The sequence below is a fragment of the Elaeis guineensis genome, chromosome 9 (assembly GCF_000442705.2).
Source record: "Elaeis guineensis isolate ETL-2024a chromosome 9, EG11, whole genome shotgun sequence".
NCBI classification, from domain to species: domain Eukaryota; kingdom Viridiplantae; phylum Streptophyta; class Magnoliopsida; order Arecales; family Arecaceae; genus Elaeis; species Elaeis guineensis.
In genome coordinates, this window is record NC_026001.2 from 23780475 (window position 1) to 23806234 (window position 25760).

Here is a 25760-nt window from a genome sequence, read left to right on the forward strand (position 1 = left end):
TAAAAGAATCAAATTTTATTATATATAGAGTGTAATAATTAATACCATTGGAACCCGTCTCACTGGGACCCGACTCACTGAGACCTGTCGGTGTAGGACCCTTTGACAGTGGAGCTGGTGCGGCAACGGAGATCGGTGGAGGTGCCTCAACCTCCGAGGTATCTGCAGCGAGCTGTGAATGCGAACGTCGTCGTCTGTCTCCTGATGCCATATATGCAGGAATTAAGATATAAATAAATATAATATTAAATAATAATAATAGCTGTGAATGCCAATCGAAGAACGTCATGAGGGCATAACTGCGGCATATGATGCCCAGCTTAGTCTGCCATAGCTCACACCATCTCCTAATGGGTCTGGTGTAGCCGGTCGGTATCTTGATCCGGAGATGCTGTCTCGGATGCTCGCGTCTCCAACGCTCCAGAGCGAGATTCTTCGATGGACCTTGCCCTCACCTCACCATCGATGAGGACTCACCTGAAACAACAATAAATAAATCATTAGTACGATCTAAATAAAAGAATCAAATTTTATTATATATAGAGTGTAATAATTAATACCATTGGAACCCGTCTCACTGGGACCCGACTCACTGAGACCTGTCGGTGTAGGACCCTTTGACAGTGGAGCTGGTGCGGCAACGGAGATCGGTGGAGGTGCCTCAACCTCCGAGGTATCTGCAGCGAGCTGTGAATGCGAACGTCGTCGTCTGTCTCCTGATGCCATATATGCAGGAATTAAGATATAAATAAATATAATATTAAATAATAATAATAGCTGTGAATGCCAATCGAAGAACGTCATGAGGGCATAACTGCGGCATATGATGCCCAGCTTAGTCTGCCATAGCTCACACCATCTCCTAATGGGTCTGGTGTAGCCGGTCGGTATCTTGATCCGGAGATGCTGTCTCGGATGCTCGCGTCTCCAACGCTCCAGAGCGAGATTCTTCGATGGACCTTGCCCTCACCTCACCATCGATGAGGACTCACCTGAAACAACAATAAATAAATCATTAGTACGATCTAAATAAAAGAATCAAATTTTATTATATATAGAGTGTAATAATTAATACCATTGGAACCCGTCTCACTGGGACCCGACTCACTGAGACCTGTCGGTGTAGGACCCTTTGACAGTGGAGCTGGTGCGGCAACGGAGATCGGTGGAGGTGCCTCAACCTCCGAGGTATCTGCAGCGAGCTGTGAATGCGAACGTCGTCGTCTGTCTCCTGATGCCATATATGCAGGAATTAAGATATAAATAAATATAATATTAAATAATAATAATAGCTGTGAATGCCAATCGAAGAACGTCATGAGGGCATAACTGCGGCATATGATGCCCAGCTTAGTCTGCCATAGCTCACACCATCTCCTAATGGGTCTGGTGTAGCCGGTCGGTATCTTGATCCGGAGATGCTGTCTCGGATGCTCGCGTCTCCAACGCTCCAGAGCGAGATTCTTCGATGGACCTTGCCCTCACCTCACCATCGATGAGGACTCACCTGAAACAACAATAAATAAATCATTAGTACGATCTAAATAAAAGAATCAAATTTTATTATATATAGAGTGTAATAATTAATACCATTGGAACCCGTCTCACTGGGACCCGACTCACTGAGACCTGTCGGTGTAGGACCCTTTGACAGTGGAGCTGGTGCGGCAACGGAGATCGGTGGAGGTGCCTCAACCTCCGAGGTATCTGCAGCGAGCTGTGAATGCGAACGTCGTCGTCTGTCTCCTGATGCCATATATGCAGGAATTAAGATATAAATAAATATAATATTAAATAATAATAATAGAAATCAAATAATATTCTAATGAATACAATTATATCGCATATCATTATTGGAAGACAATTGAACGAAGAATATATATCTACTCATCAATATTCGTATCTTCCTCGATGTGTAGATCCTCGTCCGAATCACAGTAATCGATATATATGTCGTTTTCTATCTCATTGTCATTTATGAACTGATCGTTGGACAGGAGATCAGCCCTATTCAAAGATGCCGTTACTAGTTTTTCGTCAACCAAAAGCTCGGTTAATGTTTGTTTTTCTTGCTGAAAAGCTTCCTCTATGTAAATCCAAATTTTCATCCATCTTTAATCGAGTTGATATGTCATATACGTCTCTAGGTGTTATTTTTTATACAACATACCAATTACCTCGATACTTTAGATCTTTCAAATATATTACTTGTTTCACTTGAGTTTCTAATATATACGGCTCATTTTGGTACCATGTTCGTGCAAGATTTATACTGATAAATTGTGAATCGATATGAATACCGATCTTTTTATTACTAATATCCCACTATTTACATTGAAACAAAAATACAGAATTACCGAACCCATACTTCAGTTCTATGATATCTACCAGTACACTATAATAATTAATCTCTTCTTCTCCTTCATATTCTATTGTACCAATTCCACTATTCTGGATCCTTCGTTGCATCTCAAGCTCCCTTGTGTGAAATCTCATTCCTTCAATGATACAGGATGTGTAGTGATTAATCCTTCGATCGGGATCACATGCTAAATCGTGCAACTCATTGGTCGCACCTACTTTATTGAAATACTTATGTTTCATCTACATCATAAGATAAAAAATTATATTGGTTTAAATAATATTATTTATAAGTAAATAAATAACGTATCACTAATACAACTTACAAGATCACCAAATCATTTTGCAAATTTTCTTCTATGTCGATCATCGGCATCCGTATTATTCTCTCTACATAGTATTACTCTTGTGCTCACTGCAAGAAGTTACGATTTTTAATTTTATATCGACATAAAAAATTTTCTTAATTATTAAACAGTATGGTAAGATGATACTTAATAAAATTTTCAATTTCTTCATAATTATTTAGAACGTAAAAGTGTGCTTTTGATAGTTCGTTCACGTTCATAAATTCACATCTCCTTGCACCAGTAGGTCGAACCGTTTGTTTAAATATAGATAACATTAGTTTATTGTCACCCTATTCACGATTTGCGTTACGATCTGTACGATTGAATCTTGTTTCGATATCGTCAAGTTACATCGAGCAGAATGTGACACATTCGGTAGCTACGTATGCTTCTGCTATAGACCCTTCAGGTCTTGCTTTATTGCGCACATATTTTTTTTAAGATGTACAAGAATTTGCAAACAAAAATAAATTTAAATTTTAAAAATGCATTTACATTTTATAATTGATATGATAAAGTACGTATAATTTTTTTATCTTTCAATAGAATACATCCATCGATAATGTACTGGTTCGGTTAAAAGAGTTTTTGGAAGATGAACAGTCAGATGCACCATAACATCAAAAAATGATGGTGGAAAATTTTTTTCTAATTTATAAAAAATGAGTATGATATTCTTTTCTGATCTTTCAAGTAAGTTAATTTTCAATTTTCGACAACAGTTCTCGAAAGAACACTCCTACCTCAATCAATGCAGTTTGACCATCACCACCCAAAAAGCCATGCATGACTATGGGAAGCAAATGTTGCATCATCACATGGGAGTCATGACTTTTCATGTCGGAGATATTGCCGTCGTTATTTCCAACACATCGCGATACGTTTGAAGCGTATGCATCAGAAAATTTTATAGTTTTGAACCATCTACAGAAATTCTTTTTTTCCTCTCCAAACAATGAATAATATACGGGTGGCATAAAAAATCTCTCACCTCGACGAACTAAATGTAACTCCGGCTGGATTCCTATTTTCTACAAATTAAGACGAACTTTTGTACCATCTTTTGTTTTTTCTGAAATATTCAATACAGTACCGATGATATTATCACAAATATTCTTTTCAATGCGCATTACATCCAGATTATGATGAAGTAGTAGCTGCTTCCAATATGGTAGTTCGAAAAAGATGCTTCGCTTCATCCAATTCAGCTCAGCTTTAGTACGCTTCTGCTTGCGAGTACTTGATGTTTTTCCAAATTAGACGTTTCCAATGACTTTAAGTTATTTTAAAATTTCTGCTCCACTTAACTTCTTAGGTGACGGACGTCGATTGGACTTACCATCAAAATATTGATTATAACGGATCCTCCAAGAATGATTAGCAGGAAGAAACCGCCGATGACCCATGAAACATATTTTTCGTCCGTGCTTTAAATATAAGGAGGATGCATCCCTATTGCATATTGGACATGCAAGATATCTTTTGGTGCTCCATCCAGATAAATTTTTATATGCCGAAAAATTATTTATGGTCCACAGAATCGAAGCATGCAACTTAAAATTACTTCGACTCACAGAATCATGTCTGTACCTCATTTTCCCATAACTCCTTCAGATCATCAATTAAAGGTCGTAGATATACATCAATTTCATTATCTGGTGCTTTCAGATCTGAAATCAACAGTGACATAAAAATAAATGATTCTTTCATGCACTTCCAAAGTGACACATTATATACAACTAGCATCACAGGCCACATGTTGTAAGAGGTACTCAGATTGTCAAGGAGATTAAATCCATCTGTTGCTAGACCAAGTCGGATATTGCACGGGTCATTTACAAAGTGCGGATGCTTTGCATCGAAGTCTTTCCACACTAAAAAGTCGATCGGATGGCTAAGTATGTTCTCCTCCGGAGCTCGCTGCTCATAATGTCATCTCATTTCTTCAGCTGTTTTTGTGGACATATACAACCTTTGAAGTCTTGGAATCAATGAAAAATATCTCAAAATCTTTTGAGGTATCTTCTTTGCTTTTCTAATATCGATTTTGTATCTAGGCTCACCGTATTTCGGACATTCAGTTACTTGTTCGTTATCCTTATAAAATAATATGCAGTCATTTTTGCTGGCATGTATAGGAGTATAGCCAAGTTTCATTTCTCGTATGTATATTTTTGCTTCAGAATATGATTTCAGAAGTCTCTCTCCATCGAACAGAGCTGTTTTAATCAATGTTCAAATTTGATCAAATGACTTCTGGCTCCATCAGTTCACGGTTTTAATATGAAGCAATTTTATCAAAAGCTCTAACTTGAAAAATTTTGTACAATTTGGATAGAGTGGCTCTCGTGAATCCCTTACAAGCTTTGCAAACTGTTCAGAAGTTCCTTCTACCTCAAGCCGGATATTATGTTCATGATCAGAATTGCTTTCAGATGCAGCAGTATTCATGCGTACATTTGAACAAGCACCTTGATGTAAATCATCTAACAATTCTCTAATACCACATGTTCGATAGGTCCAGTAGCATCACTATCATCTTCAGTATCGTCATCGTCGCGCACCACTTCATTCGGATCATCCTCCCCATACCATATCCAATAAGTATACTTCTTATCTATACCATATTGTAGCTGATGCTCCTCAACAAGGGTTATGTGACGATATACCATATGGACACATCTCTTACATGGATACTTTATCCGACAAGTACTGTTAGCCTTATGCTGTGTAAAGTCAATGAAATCTCGAACTCCTTTTTGATATTCAGGCAAAAAAATATCTCTAACATTCATCCAACTTTTGTTGATATTTATCTAACAACAAACACAATCATTAACAACAAAAAAAAAGTTCAGTGGTATTCTGGATCTCGATCCGAATTTCGGATTGAATCGCGTTCTGAATTCCAGCCAAAATCTCTATCTGGATCCAGATCTGGATCACTTGATACAAAATAACATATTAAAAAACACATGCAGATTGAATATTAACACAGAAAATGTGTTACATTAACTTAATGAAGTAAAAATGCATGATCCTATTCTTTTCAAATTATTATTAACAGGTGTGGCCCTATCTCTTTCAGAAAAGTAATAATATCATTATTGTTATTAGTGGATATTTCATCTCATTTTCATAGAAATTTCGGCAGCATCTCCTCATGGTTCTCTAAGTATACGATGTGGATATGGTGCCTACGCATCCTATCCACCATATACCCGGAGAACAATGGACAGATAACTACTGAATACCACATAATGAAATGAAATATCAACTATTAACAATAATAATATTATTATGTTTTCAAAAAGTCCGAATACGGGATATCCAAGTTTCGATCTCGATGAAGATCGAAATTTGAATGGGAATCTACGGCTCAATGTAATTTAAGTACCGTTTTTGAACGTGCATTCGAAGATGGATTTTTAATTTATCAAAAAAGAATAACTTCGTATTGAAATTTCTTCATCAAAAATTTCAATAGAGTTTTCTCTAAAATAAAAGTATTTTTTTTATTTATAATTTCAGCAGCATACAAAACAGCACATAAAACAATTTAATTGTAACAACAGCAATGTGCATTGTGTTAGTGAAAAAATAATTAGTCAAATAATTAAATAATTTCAGCAGTAACACTAAAAAATAATATGCAATAATTATAATAATTTCAGTCCAGCCTGATCAGGTCCAACCCGGAATCGACCTGACCCAACCCCGATCCGTCCCGACCCCGACCCATCCCGGCCCCACCCGACTTGCCGGACCACCCCGGCCCCATCCCCAGACCCATCCCTGAAGGCCCCGGCCCGACCCGGAACCAACCCGACCCCGGCTCGACCCGGAATTGACCCGACTCGGACCGACCTTGCCCGAACCTGACCCGACTCGGCCCGGCCCCAACCCGACCTGCCCCATCCCGGCCCCATCCTCGGATCCTTCCCCAAAGGCCCCGGCCCGACCTGGAATTGACCCGGCCCGAACCCTACCAGACCTGACCTGCCCCATCCCGGCTCGACCCACCCCAACCCGGCCCAGATCGGAACTGACCTGACCCGACCCACCTCGGCTCCACCCGACCTGCCCTAGCCCGACCCGACCCGCACCAACTCGGCCCAGCCCAGCCCAACCTAAAAACTACCAGGCCCGGCCCGACCCCATCACGGACCCAGCCCAGTCACAACCCGGCCCGACCCAAACCGACCCAAAAACGACCAGGCCTGGCCCGGCCCCGTCATTGACCATGCTCGGCCCAGTCCCGGACCCAACACAGCCCGATCAGGACCCGGCCCGGACCCGACCCGGCCTGAGCCCCGGACCCGACCACAGCCACAGCCCGGCCTGGAACCGGCCCAGCCCGACCCCGGTCCCAGCCCTGGCCTCTTAAGCCCCCGTCTCCGACCCGCCGGCGTCGGACCGCCGTCTCCGTCCCCGACCTTGGCCCGCCGTCGTCGGACCGTCATCCCCGTCCCCGTCCCCGGCCCATGCAGGCCCCGCGGCCCCGGCCAGCAGGCCCTGCAGCCCCCTCCCGCGGGCCTCGCGGCCCCGGACCGCCGTCCCCGTCCCCGGTCCCGACCTGCTGTTCCCGGCCTTGGGCCGTCGGACCCATCCCACAGGCCCTGGCCCGCAGGCCCCATGGGCCCAGTCCGTCGGCTTCGGCCTAGGCGTGCCGTCCCCGGCCTCGTCACCGTCCCCGTCCTCGGCCCAAACTCCCCCCAAAAAAAGTAATAAAACTCACCTCGACGGCAGCCGGACAGGGGGAGAGACACGGGATGCCGGGGGGAGAGCGAGAGAATGCTGAGTGAGGGCCGGGGGGGGCAATAAGGAAGAAAATAGGTTTCAGATGGGATATGACGGGACGCGGGGTATTAGCAACGAAAATTTTCATCGCTAATAATTAATTTTTGTCGTCAGTAATTTAAATGAAAAAATAAATTTGCGACGAAAACCAAATTTTTCATCGCTAATAAGTTTATTAGCGGTGAAAAAATTTTCGTTGCTAATAGTTCCCGTCAAAAAAAAAAATCCCTCGCTGGAAAAAATTTTTCCCCTGAAAACTATTATTCACGACGAAAATATAGTATTTCGTCACTAATAGTCTCCGTCAAAAATTTCTTGATAAAAAAATTTTATTTACGATGATTATTTTCGTCGCTAATTACGTATTAGTGATGAAAATTATCTTTCGTGCTAATATTTACTAAAAAAGAATTTCTTATTTATAAGTTTTTTATAAGTAATTATATGATGCTCACATGATAAAATTTTTTCAGATCCAACTGACAAGATAGACGGCAGGACCACATTGATTCACTGAAAGCGAGTTCAAGGATTTGACTGCAAACTTTTTAACTTAGGGCTTCATGCGAAAAATGATGATATTTGAGAGGTCAAAAAAATATTTTGCTTCTTTCTTCTCTGATATTGTTGTTTAGGAAGTATGTGACCATGTTCATCCGGCCCTCTTGCATGGCCCACACGGTTGGGACCATATCTATCTTTAAATTTTCATAGAATGTTAATACTTCCGTAGTCGGTTTCTCAGGCATCACATATTTTGTCCTGCTTATTTAGATTTTGCAGAACTCGTATTATGTTTAGGTTTAATGAGAACTACATAAAAAATGAGTTAAATTTGGGTCTGATCCTGTCTAAGAGACTCAATGGAGCCATCGACAAATAGAACCAGGCCTCTTTAGCACCAGAGTCTAGATATGGGGTGCAAAATTTTCCTTTGATCTACTGCCATGTCATCCTTTTCTTTTGTTTATTAATTAAAATGGATGGAAGACTAACCAAAATCGGGCAGAAGCATGATTCAAACTAGGGGTGTCAATGGGTCAAATTGTGTTTGGTTTACATGCAGGTTGAAGTAGGTTCGACCCATACCCCACATATACTTTTCCTTCATCCATATCAACTCATCAACCTTTCTAAATTTTTATTCATTACTTATGTGTATAACTAAGCAATAAAACAAAATAAAGTTTTCAAAGATCACAAGCAACAAAATCAAGATTTTTTTTAAATATGTCATTATAAATATAATAAACATAAAATTTAGTATATATGATAATTATGAACTAACTAATGATAAAACTAGATAAAATGCAGTCATATATTCTAAAATGTCTTGGCCCACTCTATCCATCATTCTTGTAAATTTTTAATTTTAATATTTACTATTTTTTTATAAGTTATTTATAATTTTTTTAGATAAAAATTTTTATTATTTTTTTTTCAAATTACATCCGGCATTTTAAGTATGATTCCAACAATTTTCTTATATTACTACATATTCATCTTAATATTTTACATACTTTTATTTTGCACATATTAGTTTTTAAAACTATCTTATATTTTTTATAAATATAAAAAAATTTACTATAATATATATCCTTCAATAGAAATTTTTTTTTTAAATTTTCAAAATTTTTAAAGCATTAGCGATGAAATTTTCCGTCGTTAAAAATCATTTTAACGATGGAAAATTCTTTTACCGTTGCTAATAGTTTAGTTTTTGAAATTTAAATTTTTTTTATTTTTTAAATATTTGCGATGAAAGATATACATCGTAAATAAGTAATGATTTTGTGATGGTAATTCGATTTGACATCGCAAATAGTTGATTATTTACAACGAATAATTTTCATCGCAAATTATCTTTTATTTTTAAATTTTTAAAATATATTTATTTACGACGAAATATACGTTTTCGTTGCAAATAAGTAATATTAGCGATGAAACGTATTTCGTGGCAAATATTTTGTAATTTTGTAATTTTTAATTTTTTTAATTATTTGTTAAAAAATCGCTAATTGGCGATGAAAATTTTTCCTAAGTTGCGAATATCTTACTTTTTGAATTTTTAAATTTTTTTTCATTTCTCAGGTATTAGCGACAAAATTTCATCGTAAATGGTTGATAATTTGCGATGGAAAAGGAATTTTTTGTCGCAAATATTTTAATTATCTATGATGTTACTTTTTTCGTCGCAAATAATCTATATATTTTAAATTTTTAAATTATCTAACTTTTTAAAGTATTAACGACGAAAATATTCGTCGTTAATAATCGTTGTTTGCGATACAACTTGTATTTTTGTTGCAAATAATTAAATTATTTGTGACTGAGACTTACGTCGTAAATAATAAAAAATATTCAATTTTTTATTTTTTTAAATATTAGTGACGAAAATTTTTAGTCGTAAATAAGAATAATTGACGACGGAATCGAATTTTTTATCGCAAAAAATTTAACTATTACCGATAAAAGATTTATCGTCGTTAATATTTGAATATTTGTAATTTAATTTTTTTTATTCATGATGAAAATATTCATCGGAAATAAGCTCTTTATTACGACGAAACTCTTTTTTTATCGCTAATATTTTTTATTTGCGATGAAAATTTATAATCATCGTAAATATTTTTTTATTATCGACGAAAATTTTTTTGCATCGTTGATCCGATTATTTGCGACGTTAATGTTTTCCGTCGTTAATAAATTTGTTGCTAAAACTCTTTCTTTGTAGTGACGTACGAAATCGTAGTGGTTTTCTAACAGTGGTATCAGAGCATAGGTTCTGATACGAACATGAAAATCCCTCAAATCTGAAATCTGATTTGTAGAAATCAGATCTGAAGGTTAGTTTGATGATCTACTCATTCTGAAATAAGATTGTCCTGCCATAATCCTGTTATACTGAACGATTGTCCTAGAACGATGTAGAACATCGATTAAGGTTAGATCTGAATTTTCTACATGTTGTAATGTGATTACAGGATTATTTTGGATCCGAAATCATTTCAGATCTGAAATAAATCATGAATTATTCAGATCTGAAATTGATTTTAGATCTAAAAATATTAATTAGGGTTTAATTTGGATCTAGTCTGATTGCTGAAATTTTTATTACATGCATGATTTGATGTTATTGTTCATATGTTTGACATGTGAAAGATAATTAGATTTGATTTTTAATTGATTACATATGTGATATGTTAGATTAAATTCTTAGTAGCTTAGTAATTGAATTGGGATAGTCATCGTGGCCGTCTGGTCATAAGATGATGAAGGGATTAAAGTCTCTCTCTTGCCCATAAGATGTGTTCTCTTTTATGACGTGTAGGGGTACCGACTGTGATGTTTCCCATGAAGATGAACAGAGAACGAAAAATTGTATATGATACATGTTTTAGATTTAAATCAGATTATGTATGTATTTTTATGTGTTTTAGATCGATTAATATTATATGTGATATATTATTTTGACACACGATCTAAAACTTAATTTCTGCAAAATCCTAGATTCAAAACTCTAGGTTTTCTTTGCATGAAATCATGAAACTGCGACTGGTATGCTTGTGGAGTCGACTCGATTCTCAATTGGGTCGACTTGAGTGCTTGGTGAGTTGACTCATTTTTGTTGGAGTCAATTTGAGATCTTGGTAGGTCAGTTCATTTGCTGATGAGCCGACTCAATTGTGCGAGCTAGGTCTACAGATTTCTATCTGTCTCAGTGTTGTGCCGACTCACTGTGACAAGTCGATTCGTGTACCAGGATGAATCGACTCGATTCTGCAAACAGCGATATTGTATGAGATACAATAAAATGATTTAGATTAGAAAATATTTTAAGATCTAAACTTAAACTCATGTCCATAATGCAAGTAATTGAGAATTAAAATTTGAAATTATAAGATCTAAAATTACGAATTTAAGATCTAAATTTTAATGCATAAAATATGGACTTTGGGTATGGGTTGAACAAATTAGGTTTAGAGACTAAACTACAACTAGGATCATTGATTAGATCAGGTTAGAACTCTTTTTGATTTTGAGCAGTTGATCGAACCTAATTAAGAGTTGGTTGGGATTAGGTCAAAGAGGCTCAAAATTGAATTTAGTTGTAGTTAGTCAAATTAATTCACATGTGATGTGAATTGATTAAGTCAAGATCGAATTTGGCTCAGTAGTTCGAGTCCGGATTTATAGGTTAACCTAATTAATTCTAATCAACCAATTTGGTGTCTAAGGCAAGTATCAGATGGTGGTTATTTAATTGGTTCCGTTGTTTGACCTGGCCAATTCGTTGGTGTCTAAGGAAAGCAACGGGGGGACCTTCACTCATCTTTACTTATCTGATCATTTTGGAAGATTATGTTTTGTATTAGGTTACTTGTTGGCCCGAGTTCACTCATGCTGATTAGGTTGGTCAGACATGAAATATGCTGATCCAAACCATATTAGTCATTACATCAGATGTATGTGACTTATTAGAAGAGATCTGAATCTAAATCTCCTCATTAAATATTAAGTCTACTGATCTTCCACTGTTGTAGAGATGAGGGTGTTTTTTTCAGTGTTGATCGTTCTCGACTGGTTACAATGGTTCGGTTGTATCGAGAAGACACAACTATTCTATTGGCATTAGATGCCCCGAGGTAAAGATGGGGTTGGGTCCAATAACTGTTAGATGAGGGACCCAATGATGGCTTTGCATCCGCTGGTGAACGGTGGGTCGGACTTAACTAAGAAATGTGCCAATAACTGTAAGGTGAGGCCGTAGGACTTAGAGATCAAGTCGCTGCAACATGCTTGGAGAAGCATCTGGATAAAGAGTTATCCATGCATTGATATACGTATTCTCAATAATTGTTAGGTGAGGTGCCGTATATCGATGGGACCACAGCATCCACTAGAACCACTTATCGCGTTAAGGTTTCCGTTTCTCCACCCGAGGAGTATGAGAGATTCGAAAAATTAGTGGGAGCTTTTTGTTTATTTTTAAAGTCCCTAGAACAAACTATTACAAGTATAATCATCTAATTAAATCTTTACTTTCTATAATCAAGTCTTCAGCTTCCAACCTTCTAGCTCGAATCTTAGATATCAACCACTTAACCGAAATCAACTTCATATTCTGGCTCAAAAATCTAAGAATAGTTCTTAGCTTTTAGAAATTAAGTCATGTTCTTGATCAAGTTAACCTAATGTCATCAGTTTGTCCAATCCATGGTCAACGAGCTATACTTGACAAATGGTTAGATGTTGACAATTAGGTTAGGTGCTATAAATTGGACTTCATAGTTGATGAAATTCAATATATGCATTAGGACATGTAGACTGTCAATGACATGCTGATTCATCTGCAATAGTTGTAAGATGATCAGAGTCGCACAGTGCATGAGATGCGTGATGGGCAGTTTGTCCATGATCGATGATCAAAGATATTGAAGAGCTTGATAAGCTCAACATGACCATGCATAAGAAATTACTAATGGATTTGATCCTGCAATCTCTGATTCATATGGATAGTTTATGAAACTATTATATGAATAAATATTATAGTACCTTAACTGAATTGATCAATGTGCTGGTAACTAAGGACTTTGAAAAGTTCAGAGGTACAAATCTGGAGAACCTAAAGAATCATTTGCATACTTTTGGAATGTATGTTGAATTGTTTAAATTTGATCTTATAATTTTTTCTTTTTCATTAGATTCTAGTGCATATTACGCACTTTAGTATAGGGTCTAAGGAAGGAAGAGGACTGAGGGAAGATGAAGTGACTCTTTTGAGTCGGCAATGGTGCAAACGTTGTACTGAGGCCACGAGCACCTAATCTCGGTGATTACTGTTTGGATTTAGCTCTTGATCATTTGCATGGTGATGCATTTGTGAACTGATTTGAGCAAATAGTGAATGTCATTGAGTCTGAGAGATTCAGAACCAAATAACCTAAAGTATATAGATGGTTTTTTTGGCTAGATCATGTATGAAAAGAAATGATCTGCCGACTGGAGAAAAGAGACCTTTGGGCTCATTGACTGTTAAGTCATATCCAGTTTGTGAATCATCTTTTTGAGAATTAATGACCCAGCTGTTCTTTATGGATCAAAGGGATATGATCACTGAGATACTTATCCTAATACACATACGATGTGTATGGCCCATTTGATGAGCCAAACTAGAAGGTTATCACTACTACATCACCTTTACCGATGAAAAATCATGGTAACGGTATGTATGTGAGATACAAATCTGAAAGACTTTGAAAAGTTCAAAGAATTCAGATGTGAAGTAGAAAAGATAAATCAAAAAATTTTTAAAGATACTTCGATTATATCGAGGATGCAATACCATATAGAAAATTTGTCGATTATCTAAGGAGAATGGTATAGTTTCATGATGGAATTTTCTTTGTACACAGCTCAACGGTGTATTTGTGAGAAGCAATGGCATTATATAAGATATGGTCCGGTCCATCATGAACATCACTAGTTTAACTTTTGTTTCTTTAGGAACAAAATTTAATTTTTGAAATTTAAATTAGATTTCCTCTAAAGTTGGTTTCATCACACCATATGAGATATGATATGGTGGACAAGTTAGAGGATAGGTCTGTCAAAGCTCGTTTATGGGGTATCCCAAAAGGATTTGGGATGTCACTTTCTCTTCCCAGTGGTTCACAATGTGATTGTGAGCAATCATACTGTTTTCTTAAAAAATAGTGGGAGAATGAACTCAAAGAGAAAATCTCTAAAGAACAACGAGTCATAGGACCTGTACAACCTATTTATGATGAGCCAGTATATGTAGTACATTCTCCACTTCGTAGATCTAGTAGGATCTCCCATCCTTTACAAAGGATTCAAAGAAAGTGTTTCTCAAAAGAGATTGGGAACATAGGGATGATCTCAAAAACCTACAACGACGTGATACGAAGAATCATGTAGTTACATGAAAGTTAGTGGGAGGATCTCATGCTGACATTGGTTATGATGTGGTTACATATAGAATTCTCTTATCAGAGACCTAGATCAAACATTCTGGAAATAAAGGTCTATAGAGATAGATCTTAAAAGGATGTTTGATTTTTACGGACAAGTACATAAAAGAGGTGCTGAAAGGGTTCAGCATTGAAACCTCCAAGAAGGATCCGTTATCCTCTTAGGCATGGATGTATGTCAAGCTATGTACTCGACTTGGTATATCTTGCTGTGAAAATCACGAGCAGATATTAGTCAAATTCAGGCTGGGAGCATTGGATTGCTGTGAAAATATCCCAAGTACTTGAAAAATACTAAGGGATCATTCTTCGTCTTTGAAGAAGGGTTAGAGTTGAGAGTGGGAGGACACACTGATGCTGATGGTAGAATGTCTACATCAGCATGTATTTTTAAGTTATGTTTATTCAATATGTTGGAAGGGTTCCAGACAATCGATCAATGAAAGCTGAATATGCTATAGATGTGCAGGATGCGTTCTGGTTCTTGTGATAGTTACAGAACTGGATGTCATACCATTGGATGCTTTAACATTGTACTGCAAAGATAATGGTCAATAGCCAATGTTAAGGAGTCAAGGTCTCACCAGAAGTCCATTCACATAGAATAGAGATATACGCGATTATCTCAAGTAGAAATATATGGAGGTACAGAGAGTAAACTCCACATAAATGTGGTAGGCCCAAGTCACTTAGCCAGCTAAACATCGAAGCCTGTCTTCAGAAGATGGGGCTCAGATATATGGCAGATTGGCTTTAGTGCAAGTGGAAGTTTGTTAGATGTATGTCCTAGAAGCCAATCTTGGCTGACATATACTTTCTCTAGGGCATGTTTTGTACTTGATGGGCAGTCTTTATAACTAATTGTCTTATGTGTCCATGATTTGTCTTAGAAATTAACAAAGATGATTTTGTATATTCTCAAAGTGTTGAGAACTTGAGACATACATCATTAGTGGTTAATTTTTAAATGCTCTCGATTGAAAGATCGTCACGGAAGACAATGATCAATTCATTCAAGATCGGTGCACGGATCACATTTCTTTAGGGCAGATGAGTCTCAAGTCTATGGTGTAGAGACACTGGGATGAGAGTACAGCTGGTTGTTAGAGAACAACTTGTACTGAGCGTGACCAACACGAGAAACCACTTGGATGTCTACTCACTCATCAGTGATCTTCTCGATGCTGCAGTGGTGTGATTGATCCTTTGACCTGCGGTGTGTTGGCTATTCGCAGCGAGGCTACTTAGTTTGACTGCACGTTCCCTTGGTCCCTAGCCATTCGGATCCTTGCTGTGTATATTGGCTATTGTAGGTTCAGATTCGTTGTTTGGAGTAGAATGCACCTAGATAGAATCTATTGATCTTGGTAGAAAAGAAGTCCTATGCGATTTGTAAGATTGAGTTCAGAAAATCTCTGACCAGAGTAAGTGTGAATACTGGAAAAGAGTTTCCACAGGATTTACAGATGAACTCGAGTCGAGCCAATCTAGCATATAACTGACGATGGGGTTTGACGAGTTCTCTATGACCTCCGTCAAGTCGGGACTCACGATAGAGGGATTGTATCACACGATAACTGCATCTAAGGGTTTATTTTTTTGTTCTGTTGGATTGCCACTACATGTTGCTAGACGTCACTGATGGATCGTGAGAACTCACTAAGATCATTTTCGGATCAATGATCTTTATTGAAGTGAGTTGGAATCGTTTCAACCCTTCGAAAAGAGTTTCGATGATACTGTGATAGAGATTACGGTATGTCTCACTATCAGACAGAATAGAACCTGAGGGGTCACACACAAAAGGAGCATGACCTGATCAATGATGTGGATCATATTCGAATTATCAATCGGATTGATATTTTGAATTTTAGAAACTGCTAATTTATAATCGTTATAGTTTTGGCAGCTGCTAATTGTTAGCGTAGGGATTTAATTGTAAATGTTGTAATTTTTTTGAGATTGATTAAATTATAAATTAAATCTTAATTAATTTAAATTAGATTTAATTTAATTAGATTTAATTTAATTTAATGCTAATTGGGTTCAATTATCTAAATCAGATTTGGATTTCAAGCCTGATTGGATTAAGCTTGACAGCCTTTTCGAATTCGGCTCGTTTTAGATTCGATTTGAACTCAATTAAGGCCAAACTTGAACCACAAGAACCATGATTCGGAGAGCCCAAGTCCCCTAGGACTCTCTTTCTAGAAATCATGCCAAGAAGGGAAGAGGGGCGTTGTTTTTCTCGTTCTTTTTTCTTAGCGCGCGTGAAAGGAGAGGGGGCACCAATAGTTGCTGCCCCACCTTATCTGGAATTCTTTCTTATCCAGATTTTTTTTCTATTTGAATATGATTCAAAATAGGAACAAAATATATCTGATTGGGGCGTGGAAGATTTTTTTTTGTGCGACAAAAAAAAAATTGGAGAAGATTGGCGTGCACTAATTTGTGAGAAGAGGTTTCTTTCTTACAAAACAATTCTATCTCAACTTCCATCTAACCTTTGATTTGGATTTCAACGCCTTAAATTAATTGAGATAAGATCTCTTGGGCGTGAAGGAGAGGGTGTGCGTGGGATATGAAGTGGTTGTGCGACAAAAATAAAAGGGGGCATGAGTTTTGATGTGAAGGGGTGTGGCGACTTCTTTTGGGCATCATCTCTTCTTCCCAACACCTCTTCCTCCCTTCTCCACTTCATGTCCACGTCCAGATCTGATAGAGATCAGACCTAAGAGAGAAAAAGAGAGAAGGATTTTTTTTTCTTCATGATGATCTGGTTCAGATCCCATCGGATCTGCGCGAAAGAGTTCGCGCAGCGATCTCCTTTAAAATTTGGAAGAAGAGATCTAGATCCAAGGATGAAGAGCGAGATTTGCAAGGTGCTAGCACACCGGTGATCTCGGTGCTCCGATCAGACATCTTCGTGTGGATACCAGCAGAGGTCGGATGCATGCGTGGCTACGATCAAAACCCGGGACGTCCGCAGGATTCGAGGTATGGAGATCCGATCTCCGTTTGTTTTTCTAACCATTGTTTTTCTAAAATTAAAGATATTTTAATTTATTTATTTTTATTGTATCATGTTTAAAAAAATTTTTAAACAACATGTACGAAACTGCTACTCTAACACGAACAATGTGCCTTAAAAGTCACTTGATATGCTGTGTTCTAGTTGCTTCCTTTGAATCAGCATTGTGAAATGTGCTAGAAAATGAAGCACGATGAATGGTCCAAGACAGCTGAATTACTTTTTTGAGTGATTTTCTGAGCTACATTGCTTCAATCTTTTCCTATTTTTTCTTCTCTTTCTTGGTTGCATTGGAATTCGGAAATGTACAGAGGACAGTTCATTAATAAGTCTGGCTACAAAACAAAGTATGGTTACAAGTAAATAGTCTGGTCACTAAAGCCTCTCCCACTAAACATCTGTGATGCACATGATGTGATACATGATTGTCTGTGATTTTTTTGATTGTAAAACAATTCAGCAAAATAGGAAGGTTGTAATTTTGTTGTTGGAAATGAAGGTACAGATAGGAACATGCAGATGGCCCTTGGACTTCTATTTCGTTGATTTCATTTTTTCAAGGATCAAATTTAGTGGGACTCATTTATTTGTTTCTCCCATCCCTTTTAATTGCATTATAATTTCATTGAAGGCATTATAGTTATACCCCTCAATTTAGAAAAGCCAGGCGACAAAGGATATTTGGTTTACAAAGAAAAGTCTGGTCGCAAAAGCTTTTTTCATTATAATATGAATGGAATGTGTGATGTGTTTGAAAGACCAACTGTATTCGAAGAGAGTTTAATCCCAATCAGTTGGGCTTCTTTGTGATTTTCTTGAGGTTTCCAGATTTCTTAGTTGATGAGAAATTTCTTTAATTGGAGAAACTCAAAAATCAGTCTTTCCATTAGAGTCCATGTGGCCCAAAAATAAAATAACGAAAAAGTCACACATCCTCAAAATAGCCACGCCCTTGAGATTGAAGAAGGAACTCCAGCCAAAAATAACTCTCACAGTGCTTTAAATAAAGAATATCTTTTCGGTTTTTTTCAAGTCCAACGATTAGCAGAATCTGGTAACATACCTGCAGTCTGGCTATGAAAACTTCTCTCGTTATGGAAGCAGATAGATGCATATGATATAGACGTAATGGAGCTAGGTTCCTTCTAACAGAATTGTACTAATGTGAACCAATGAGAAGGCATTGAAATTGAAAGTCTACACTATTATACATGATATGCATCAGCTAAAGTGCCTTGAAAGAAAATATAAAAGTTTTGAGGATTTTCTGCTCATGCATCAAGGTTTCAAAATTGAAATTTTTGTTGGTAGGACAACTTTTTGATGTTATTTATGGTTTTAAAACATCTGGATCAGTTAAAAGATGGTCTATATGAATTTTAAGATATCTAGATCAAGATCAATAGCTTGGGTTCTTAATTTCTATTGCTTATATATCAGCATGCTTTCTCTACTGAAACTGTCCATTTTATCATAGTTTGTGATCAGTGGTTTTTAATTTAAATGCCCATGATTTATTTTGCATCGATGGGATTAAGGCTTTAATCTTGTCCGGATGTTATTAACTCTCTCTCTCTCCCCCTCTCTCTCCCCCCCCCCCCCTCTCCCCATCTCCCTCTCCCTTTCCCTCCCCTCTTCTCACACATGCATACACACAGACACACATGCACAAAAGCATGCATGCAAACACAGACGCGCACACAAGTACACACACATACAAACACATTCGTATATATAGATTAAGGAAATATATGAAGAGTTTCAATGTGAATTTCTTATGAATTTGCAGGCGGGTGACAGAACAAAAAAGAATCGGCAAACTACAGGTATCTTACATCTTTGTAAAATATAGAAAATCGTTTCCTGTTTAGTGATGATATTTGTATCTTAATATGTTTTTTAAATAAAAAAATGTCAGTCTCTTTCTAGCGATAGATAAGTCTTTCCTGTTATCTTAAGTACATCACTACCTGATTTGGAATAGTTATCTGCATGGATTTCGTTCTTGTATCCTTTTTTAGTTTTTTGTTATTTTTAAATCATGTTATGATATTTGTTTGTTGTGGAAAGATATCCTGCGATCTTATTCTTTAGCACCTTCGTTAGCCGGAATATGACAATAACTTCAGAGCCTCTAGCCAGAGATGGCCCTATGAAATAAGCACATGTGCAACCAGTGAAGATATTTAGTGAGATAGCCAGAATATTTTTATTTCTTGGCCCAGGAGGTCAAACACTGGATGCTATATCAGTAAGGCTTACTTTTCTAGGTTATTGTTGTATCATGTTAATAATTCTTGTTTTATGCTGAATTCAGTAGCAGTGCTGCATAATATTTCAAACTTTTGTTACTTCATTTATAGTTGACTTGACTGGGGTTTCATTAAACCAAAACCATTGGTATATAACCATTCCTTTCTCCATGCAGCTAATTCAAATGCTCTAAAGCTTAGTTGTGAACTCATTCGCATTTTTGTCACAGGTGTGACTATTAAAATAATTTAAATTTCTGTGTTTCATTTGTAAGGTAATATTCTCAGATATGCTACTTCCATTAATTATGAAATTATTTTTTCTTGACAGAGGCTGTGCAACGTTCTGGTTTGATAGCTGAAGCAGAGGGTATTAATAACATTGAACCTACTCATTTAGAGAGAGTACTTCCACAATTGCTTCTGGATTTTTGAGGTATTCCCCTGCACTGATAACAATTATAATTGTCTAATTGTACCAATAGACAACTTTCTGTGATCTCTTAAATATTTGGTGGTTATGCTTTATGAATCTGAACCACTAATCATAATCTAGACATCTGACAACACATATGGAACAAAATTCAGTTAATCTAATGTTGAAGCTTCTGAACTACAAAGGAAATCACTGTCATCCACTATTAAAATTGTCCACTTTGTTATGGTGTGATACTCAAATTGGGAAATCTCTGAAACATCTAATTTTTAGTGGCTAGGTGTTTTTGATATTGAGGATTTTTGAATTTTGATATTCCAGTATAGATTCAAAACTAGTAGTGGTGTGGATTTTTTGTATTATATGCGTATACACACTTTTGGGTGAGAGGGGTGGGGTGTAGCATGGTCACAGAGGAATGTCTGGTTGGCAGGGAGAGCCGAGAGAGAGAGATGGACAGTTCGCCTCATTTTTTTTCTTGTTATTATACTCCAACACACAAGGTAGCATATCATATAAAGAGTTATGATCAAAAACAATAAATATGATGTAGTTATGTGTTTATTTTGTACTTATTTAGCAAAAGTCTTACAATATTTGAATGCCAGGTAAGTTAGAAGATCCAATCTTGCTTGAGGTAAATACATCAAACTAGTAACATCTACCAGCCAAGTCAAATCAGAAAAGTGAATATCCAAGAGATGAAAGCTGATTTTTAGTGCATAAAAAAGCTGACTGCTATTAGTTGGTGAAGCATTTAGTCTTGCATACAACCGGTTCCTTGTATATTGGTGTCTCTCCTGAAAATATAGATGGCACAGAAAAATGTTTAAACAACAAATCAAATGTTTCAGGAGGGAGTGTAGATGATACTAATATTTTTTTATTTAAAGATTACATGATAATACTCCACAGAAGGAAGAAGCTTTTGGAAGTAGAGCTTTTGGAAGTAAAGATTTTACAAAAAGCTATTTGCTGTTTAGTAATTACATTTATAAAGTACTTTGGAACTTTAACATATGTTTGGTAATTAAAATAAAAAAGTACTTTTAGTACCATAAAATGATAATAAAAGACATCGCATAATATTGTAAAGTAGAGGATAATATAATATAATATAATATTATATATTAAAATGTTATCATATTATATAATATTATTATCATATAATATGACATAATATTGTAATAGAATATAATATTATTATAATTATAATTATAATATAATATAATAGTTATAATCTAATGTAATTATAGATTATAATATAATATATTATATTATTATAATATAATTATATTATATTGTTATTAAAATATTATTATGTTATATTGTATTATGATCATATAATAATATTATAATAGATTATATTATATGCTTAGAACATAAATATTATTACATTTAAAATATTATTTTATTGTATAATATTATTATCATATAATAATATAATATATACTATAATATAATATTATTATAGTTATGATGTAATATATAATGTAATATAATATAATGGATTATAATCTAATCTAATAATAAATTATATTATATTATTATAATATTATTAATATAATAATGTAATATGATATAATTATGAGATTTGTTAATGGGTATTTTTGTCATTAAAAAATTTTATTTAAATTAAAATAGCTTTCCGACATTAGTCAGAAAGTACTTTTGGAGAAAGCTTCAAAATAGAGCTTTCCCAAGTAAATCTTTTTAGCTTTCTAACAAAGCCAAAGCAGATTTTTTTTTTTTATGAAACATCACTGTACCACACTACCACTCCAAAGTGCTTTATGAGGATCAGAAAGTGCTTTCTAGCACTCTAAAAGTTTAGCCAAATGAGGTCTTAATGTTTTTTTTTTTTTTGAAGGACACTGAGTTAATCAAACCAGCTAATGCTCTTTTCTTTGCACTTTTTCTTGTGGGTTAGTGTTTTGTGTGTGCATAGTCACAAAGCTGGGATTTTTGAATATGTTATCAAAGCAAATGTTTATAGCCCGAAAACATAAAAATCGAAGTTTTGGAATATGATGTAGGTTGGAGTCAAGAGGACACCAAGATTAAAACACTACGACATCAAAAAAGGAACCATTAAAACAAAATACGTATGAGATGATTACAGAAAATAATTAGCTTTAGGGAAAACAAAGATTAGAAAAATCTGGAAAAACTTTTGACTACAAAAATTAAGTCAATTGAGAATAATTGCATATTTTTCAGAAGATTTTGATCCCAAAAACTGCATTATTTTATAAATTTATTTGTTCTTCTTCCCTCTTTGCAGTTGTTATTTCATGATTTGTAATGAAGCAAAATTTGGAGATGTTGATAGTGAAATCAGAGGGGCACTTGAGGCCTGACGCTGGAGATAAAGCCCATCTTTTGTTCAGTTGGCCTGGAATTCCATTGTCAGTCCGCCTATGTGGATTTGGACTAAGCTGCATGTCTTCTGACCAAGTCTGCTGGTTGATCAGTTGTCCTGGTCGATCAAGTAACTGAAGTAGGGTCACTAGTAGAAACAACCTAGATCTTATATATTCAATTTCTCTCGAGATGAAAGGAGGAAGCTGAATGACTTCATTGATTAAATACTTGCCTTGCAAAAAGTATGGTTACTTGCACCAGTTTTGAGAGAATTATGAAGGTGTTACTGGTTGGGCAGGTATTTTAAAAACTGGTTACTGAAACCTAGATTTTCGGTAGTCTAGGTCTATTGAAATTGAGAAATGTTGAAGAGTTGATTGACCCATCTTTACCATGTTGAATTCTTCAAATTAGGAGGTATTGAAATTGAGAAATGTTGAAGAGTTGATTGACCCATCTTTACCATGTTGAATTATTCAAATTAGGAGGTAAAAAAAACCATTTAGAACATTTTTTTGTCTTATAAAAGTTTGAACAGTAATTCTAAATTATCAATGGCCAACGTTAGTTTTCTCAGGCCTATTATGACGTTCAGTCTCCTGGAAGGAACAGTTACAAAGTGCTCAGTTGAAGCAGGGTAAGTCTTGAACCATTCTATTGCACCAAATGAGCTGCGGGCTTGGGTTGTACTGTTCGTGTGAAGGAATGATTGGTCTTCTTTCATGATATTGACCATTGGATCACGTCATGCACTGATTTCAAAGCACTCAATTTTGATTCATCATCTTCACAACTCTCGAAGCAACCATTGTGCGATCTAATAGTGGATTTTGTGTGAAGCAAGAGAAATCCTTCTTTCATGCGAAAGATACAACCCTTGTCCATAAGCTGATTGGGTCTGGGATCCCTCGTATATTTTGGACTTCTTGGTATGGAATATGTGTCATTATAGGTAACATGGATCCTATAATCATGGTCATCCATTAATCCATCCAGTACTATGTTCTTGAATCATGTTATCTAGCTGGGGACAATGCAATCATTTTAGAATTTAAGACTGATTCTCTATTCTATGGAGCAGTGAAACCTTGTTCATCTAATGCTTTATCTGAGACAGCATACCTCGAACATCTCTACTATTAGGCCTCTCACTAGGATCATCGTATGTACAAAAACAAGCAATCTTCAACACCAGCAACATTTGCTCCTCAAACCCACACCCCACCAACTTCGGATCAATTGCCACCTTTGGATCGTCCGATCGTATCACCCTCCTCACCCATCCAATGATGCACATTTCATCAGTCATCTGAAAGAATGCATCGTTTGGGAATTTCCCAGTAACCAGGACTGCCAGAATCACTCCAAAACTATATATGTCACACTTATCGGTGCACGATAATGTCTGACAGTACTCCGGTGCAATGTAACCCACTGTTCCGGCGATGCAATTCGAACTCACCGGTCCGCTGGTAAAATCCGGCACCACCTTTGCCAGCCCAAAATCAGCGATCCGGGCGTTTAGTCCATCGTCAAGCAAGATATTTGCCGGCTTCAAATCTCTGTGTATAATTCTTGGCAGGTGCATCAAGTGGAGATACTCGAGGCCGCCGGCGATTCCGAGAGCGATTCGATAACGAGTCGGCCAGTCCAACTCGGGAGCTCCCCGCTTTAACACGTCATGCAGAGAGCCATGGTGCATGAATTCATAGACAAGGTAGTGGCAGTCAGGTTGTGGCACGTGTGCCAATAGGCGGAGGAGATTTGGGTGGCGCATCTGGCCGACGGTGAGGATTTCCGACCGGATTTGCCGCAATCGGAAGTGGAGGAGCTTGCTTTCTTCTTCGCGGAGGTCGGCAGCGTCAAGGGACGGTTCGCTTAGGTTGGCCGCATCGAGGGACGGTTGGAGGACCTTTTTGACAGCGATGGGGATTTTCTGGCCGGAGACAAGGAGCTCAGCCTTGTAGACCTCGCCACAGCCGCCACGGCCTATGACCTGGAGGGCGGAGGGGAAGTCATTTTGTCGGAGCTTGTCGATGAAGGAGAGGTTGGACCTGAGCATGGGGCTGAAGACAGTGGGGGTGTTTTTTCGGGTAAGAAAGACTGGAGGGGTGTTAGCAAATTCTTCTTCGTTGGCTTCGATTCGACAGCAGCGGCTGATGGCGAGTCTCCAGGAGATGAAGATGAAGGTGCCTATGGCAAAGCCGACGGAGAAGGAGATGGCAACGGCGACCCATAGAGGAATATTAGAGAGCAACTCGGCCATGGAGGGATGTGTTATTGGCGCTGGGTCTTGGTTAGTTGTTTCATCAGAAGGGTAAGTATCAAAATCTGTGTTAGGATTGTAGGAGGTTCCGGGAGTGTTATGTTTGATGGTTCTGGTGCAAGTGGATGAGTTGATTAGAGAGAGGAAGACGGGAGAGAGGAGGATAGAGAGAATTGGAGGTCCATGTGTGAACGTTGTGTTCCGTGAATGCCTTGCAAATGCAACTATGAGAGAGAGAGAGTTGATAGGTCAAGTTGACGGGTTGCAAGTGGTGTTCCGTGAATGCCTTGAAGGAAAAGACTACAATGCAAGTCTGAGAGAGACGGGTTAAAAGGTCAAGGAGGTGGGGGGGGGGGGGGGGGTTGTGGTGCGGGCGGCAATGAATTTTTCTGTGGTTTCGGGGTAGTCGTGCAAGGAGATACGTAGTAGTTTAATTTGTAGAGAGAGAAAGAGGGTTGATAGGTTCACGCGAGGGGGACTGAATTTTTCTGTGGCTTCGAGGCTGTTATGCAAGAAGATGGCGGCAGTTTAATCTGGAGAGAGAGGAGAGGAGAGAGAAGAGAGAGAGGGTTAATAAGTCAAGGTGGGGACTGAATTCTTCTACACGTGGTTCAGAAATTGTTATGTAAGAAGATGCGTGGTAGTTTAATTTGTGGTCTGAACGCGTCTTGCCTCAATGTCGTGTTGGTTACGGACGGAAAGCGAGTGTTACAGGAACCTTCTGTGCAATTTGCAAATTGGACGTGGAATCTCAAGGTCAGTCAATCCAGCGAGGGTTTTGTTAGCGTCCGAAGTGTAGTGGAAACCAAGGGCTCCCAACACGCAAGGGTTGGCGTGAATTGCAAGTCTGAGATGGCTTTATCCATCTGCCGTGTGTGCCATGCCAGCAACACTGTTACTGGTCG

The 25760-nt window shown here is 37.3% G+C and overlaps 2 protein-coding genes across 4 annotated transcripts in view; one reads left to right on the forward strand and one right to left on the reverse strand.

The window, feature by feature from the left end:
* Positions 1 to 23099, forward strand: part of LOC105061584 (protein MHF2 homolog) — a 36789-nt gene extending 13690 nt beyond the window's left edge. For 2 of the 3 annotated variants that reach the window (XM_073243777.1, XM_073243776.1), the window contains exons 3-6: positions 19327 to 19363; positions 19966 to 20019; positions 20121 to 20225; positions 22510 to 23099. In XM_073243777.1, coding sequence (XP_073099878.1) covers positions 19327 to 19363; positions 19966 to 20019; positions 20121 to 20224 — 195 coding nt within the window. In that variant the 3' untranslated portion in view covers position 20225; positions 22510 to 23099. The remainder of the gene's footprint in view (positions 1 to 19326; positions 19364 to 19965; positions 20020 to 20120; positions 20226 to 22509) is intronic. The other variant, XM_073243778.1, reaches the window with a different exon arrangement.
* A 29-nt stretch (positions 23100 to 23128) lies between these two features.
* Positions 23129 to 25020, reverse strand: LOC140851715 (leucine-rich repeat receptor-like serine/threonine/tyrosine-protein kinase SOBIR1). The gene has a single exon (XM_073243775.1). The coding sequence runs from the start codon at positions 24853 to 24855 to the stop codon at positions 23686 to 23688; it is 1170 nt and encodes a 389-aa protein (XP_073099876.1). The 5' UTR covers positions 24856 to 25020; the 3' UTR covers positions 23129 to 23685.
* Between the last annotated feature and the right edge of the window lie 740 nt (positions 25021 to 25760).

Bases quoted from the DNA above. Each gene is read 5' to 3' on its own strand.
- LOC140851715 (XM_073243775.1), bottom strand. From the start codon at position 24,855: ATGGCCGAGTTGCTCTCTAATATTCCTCTATGGGTCGCCGTTGCCATC.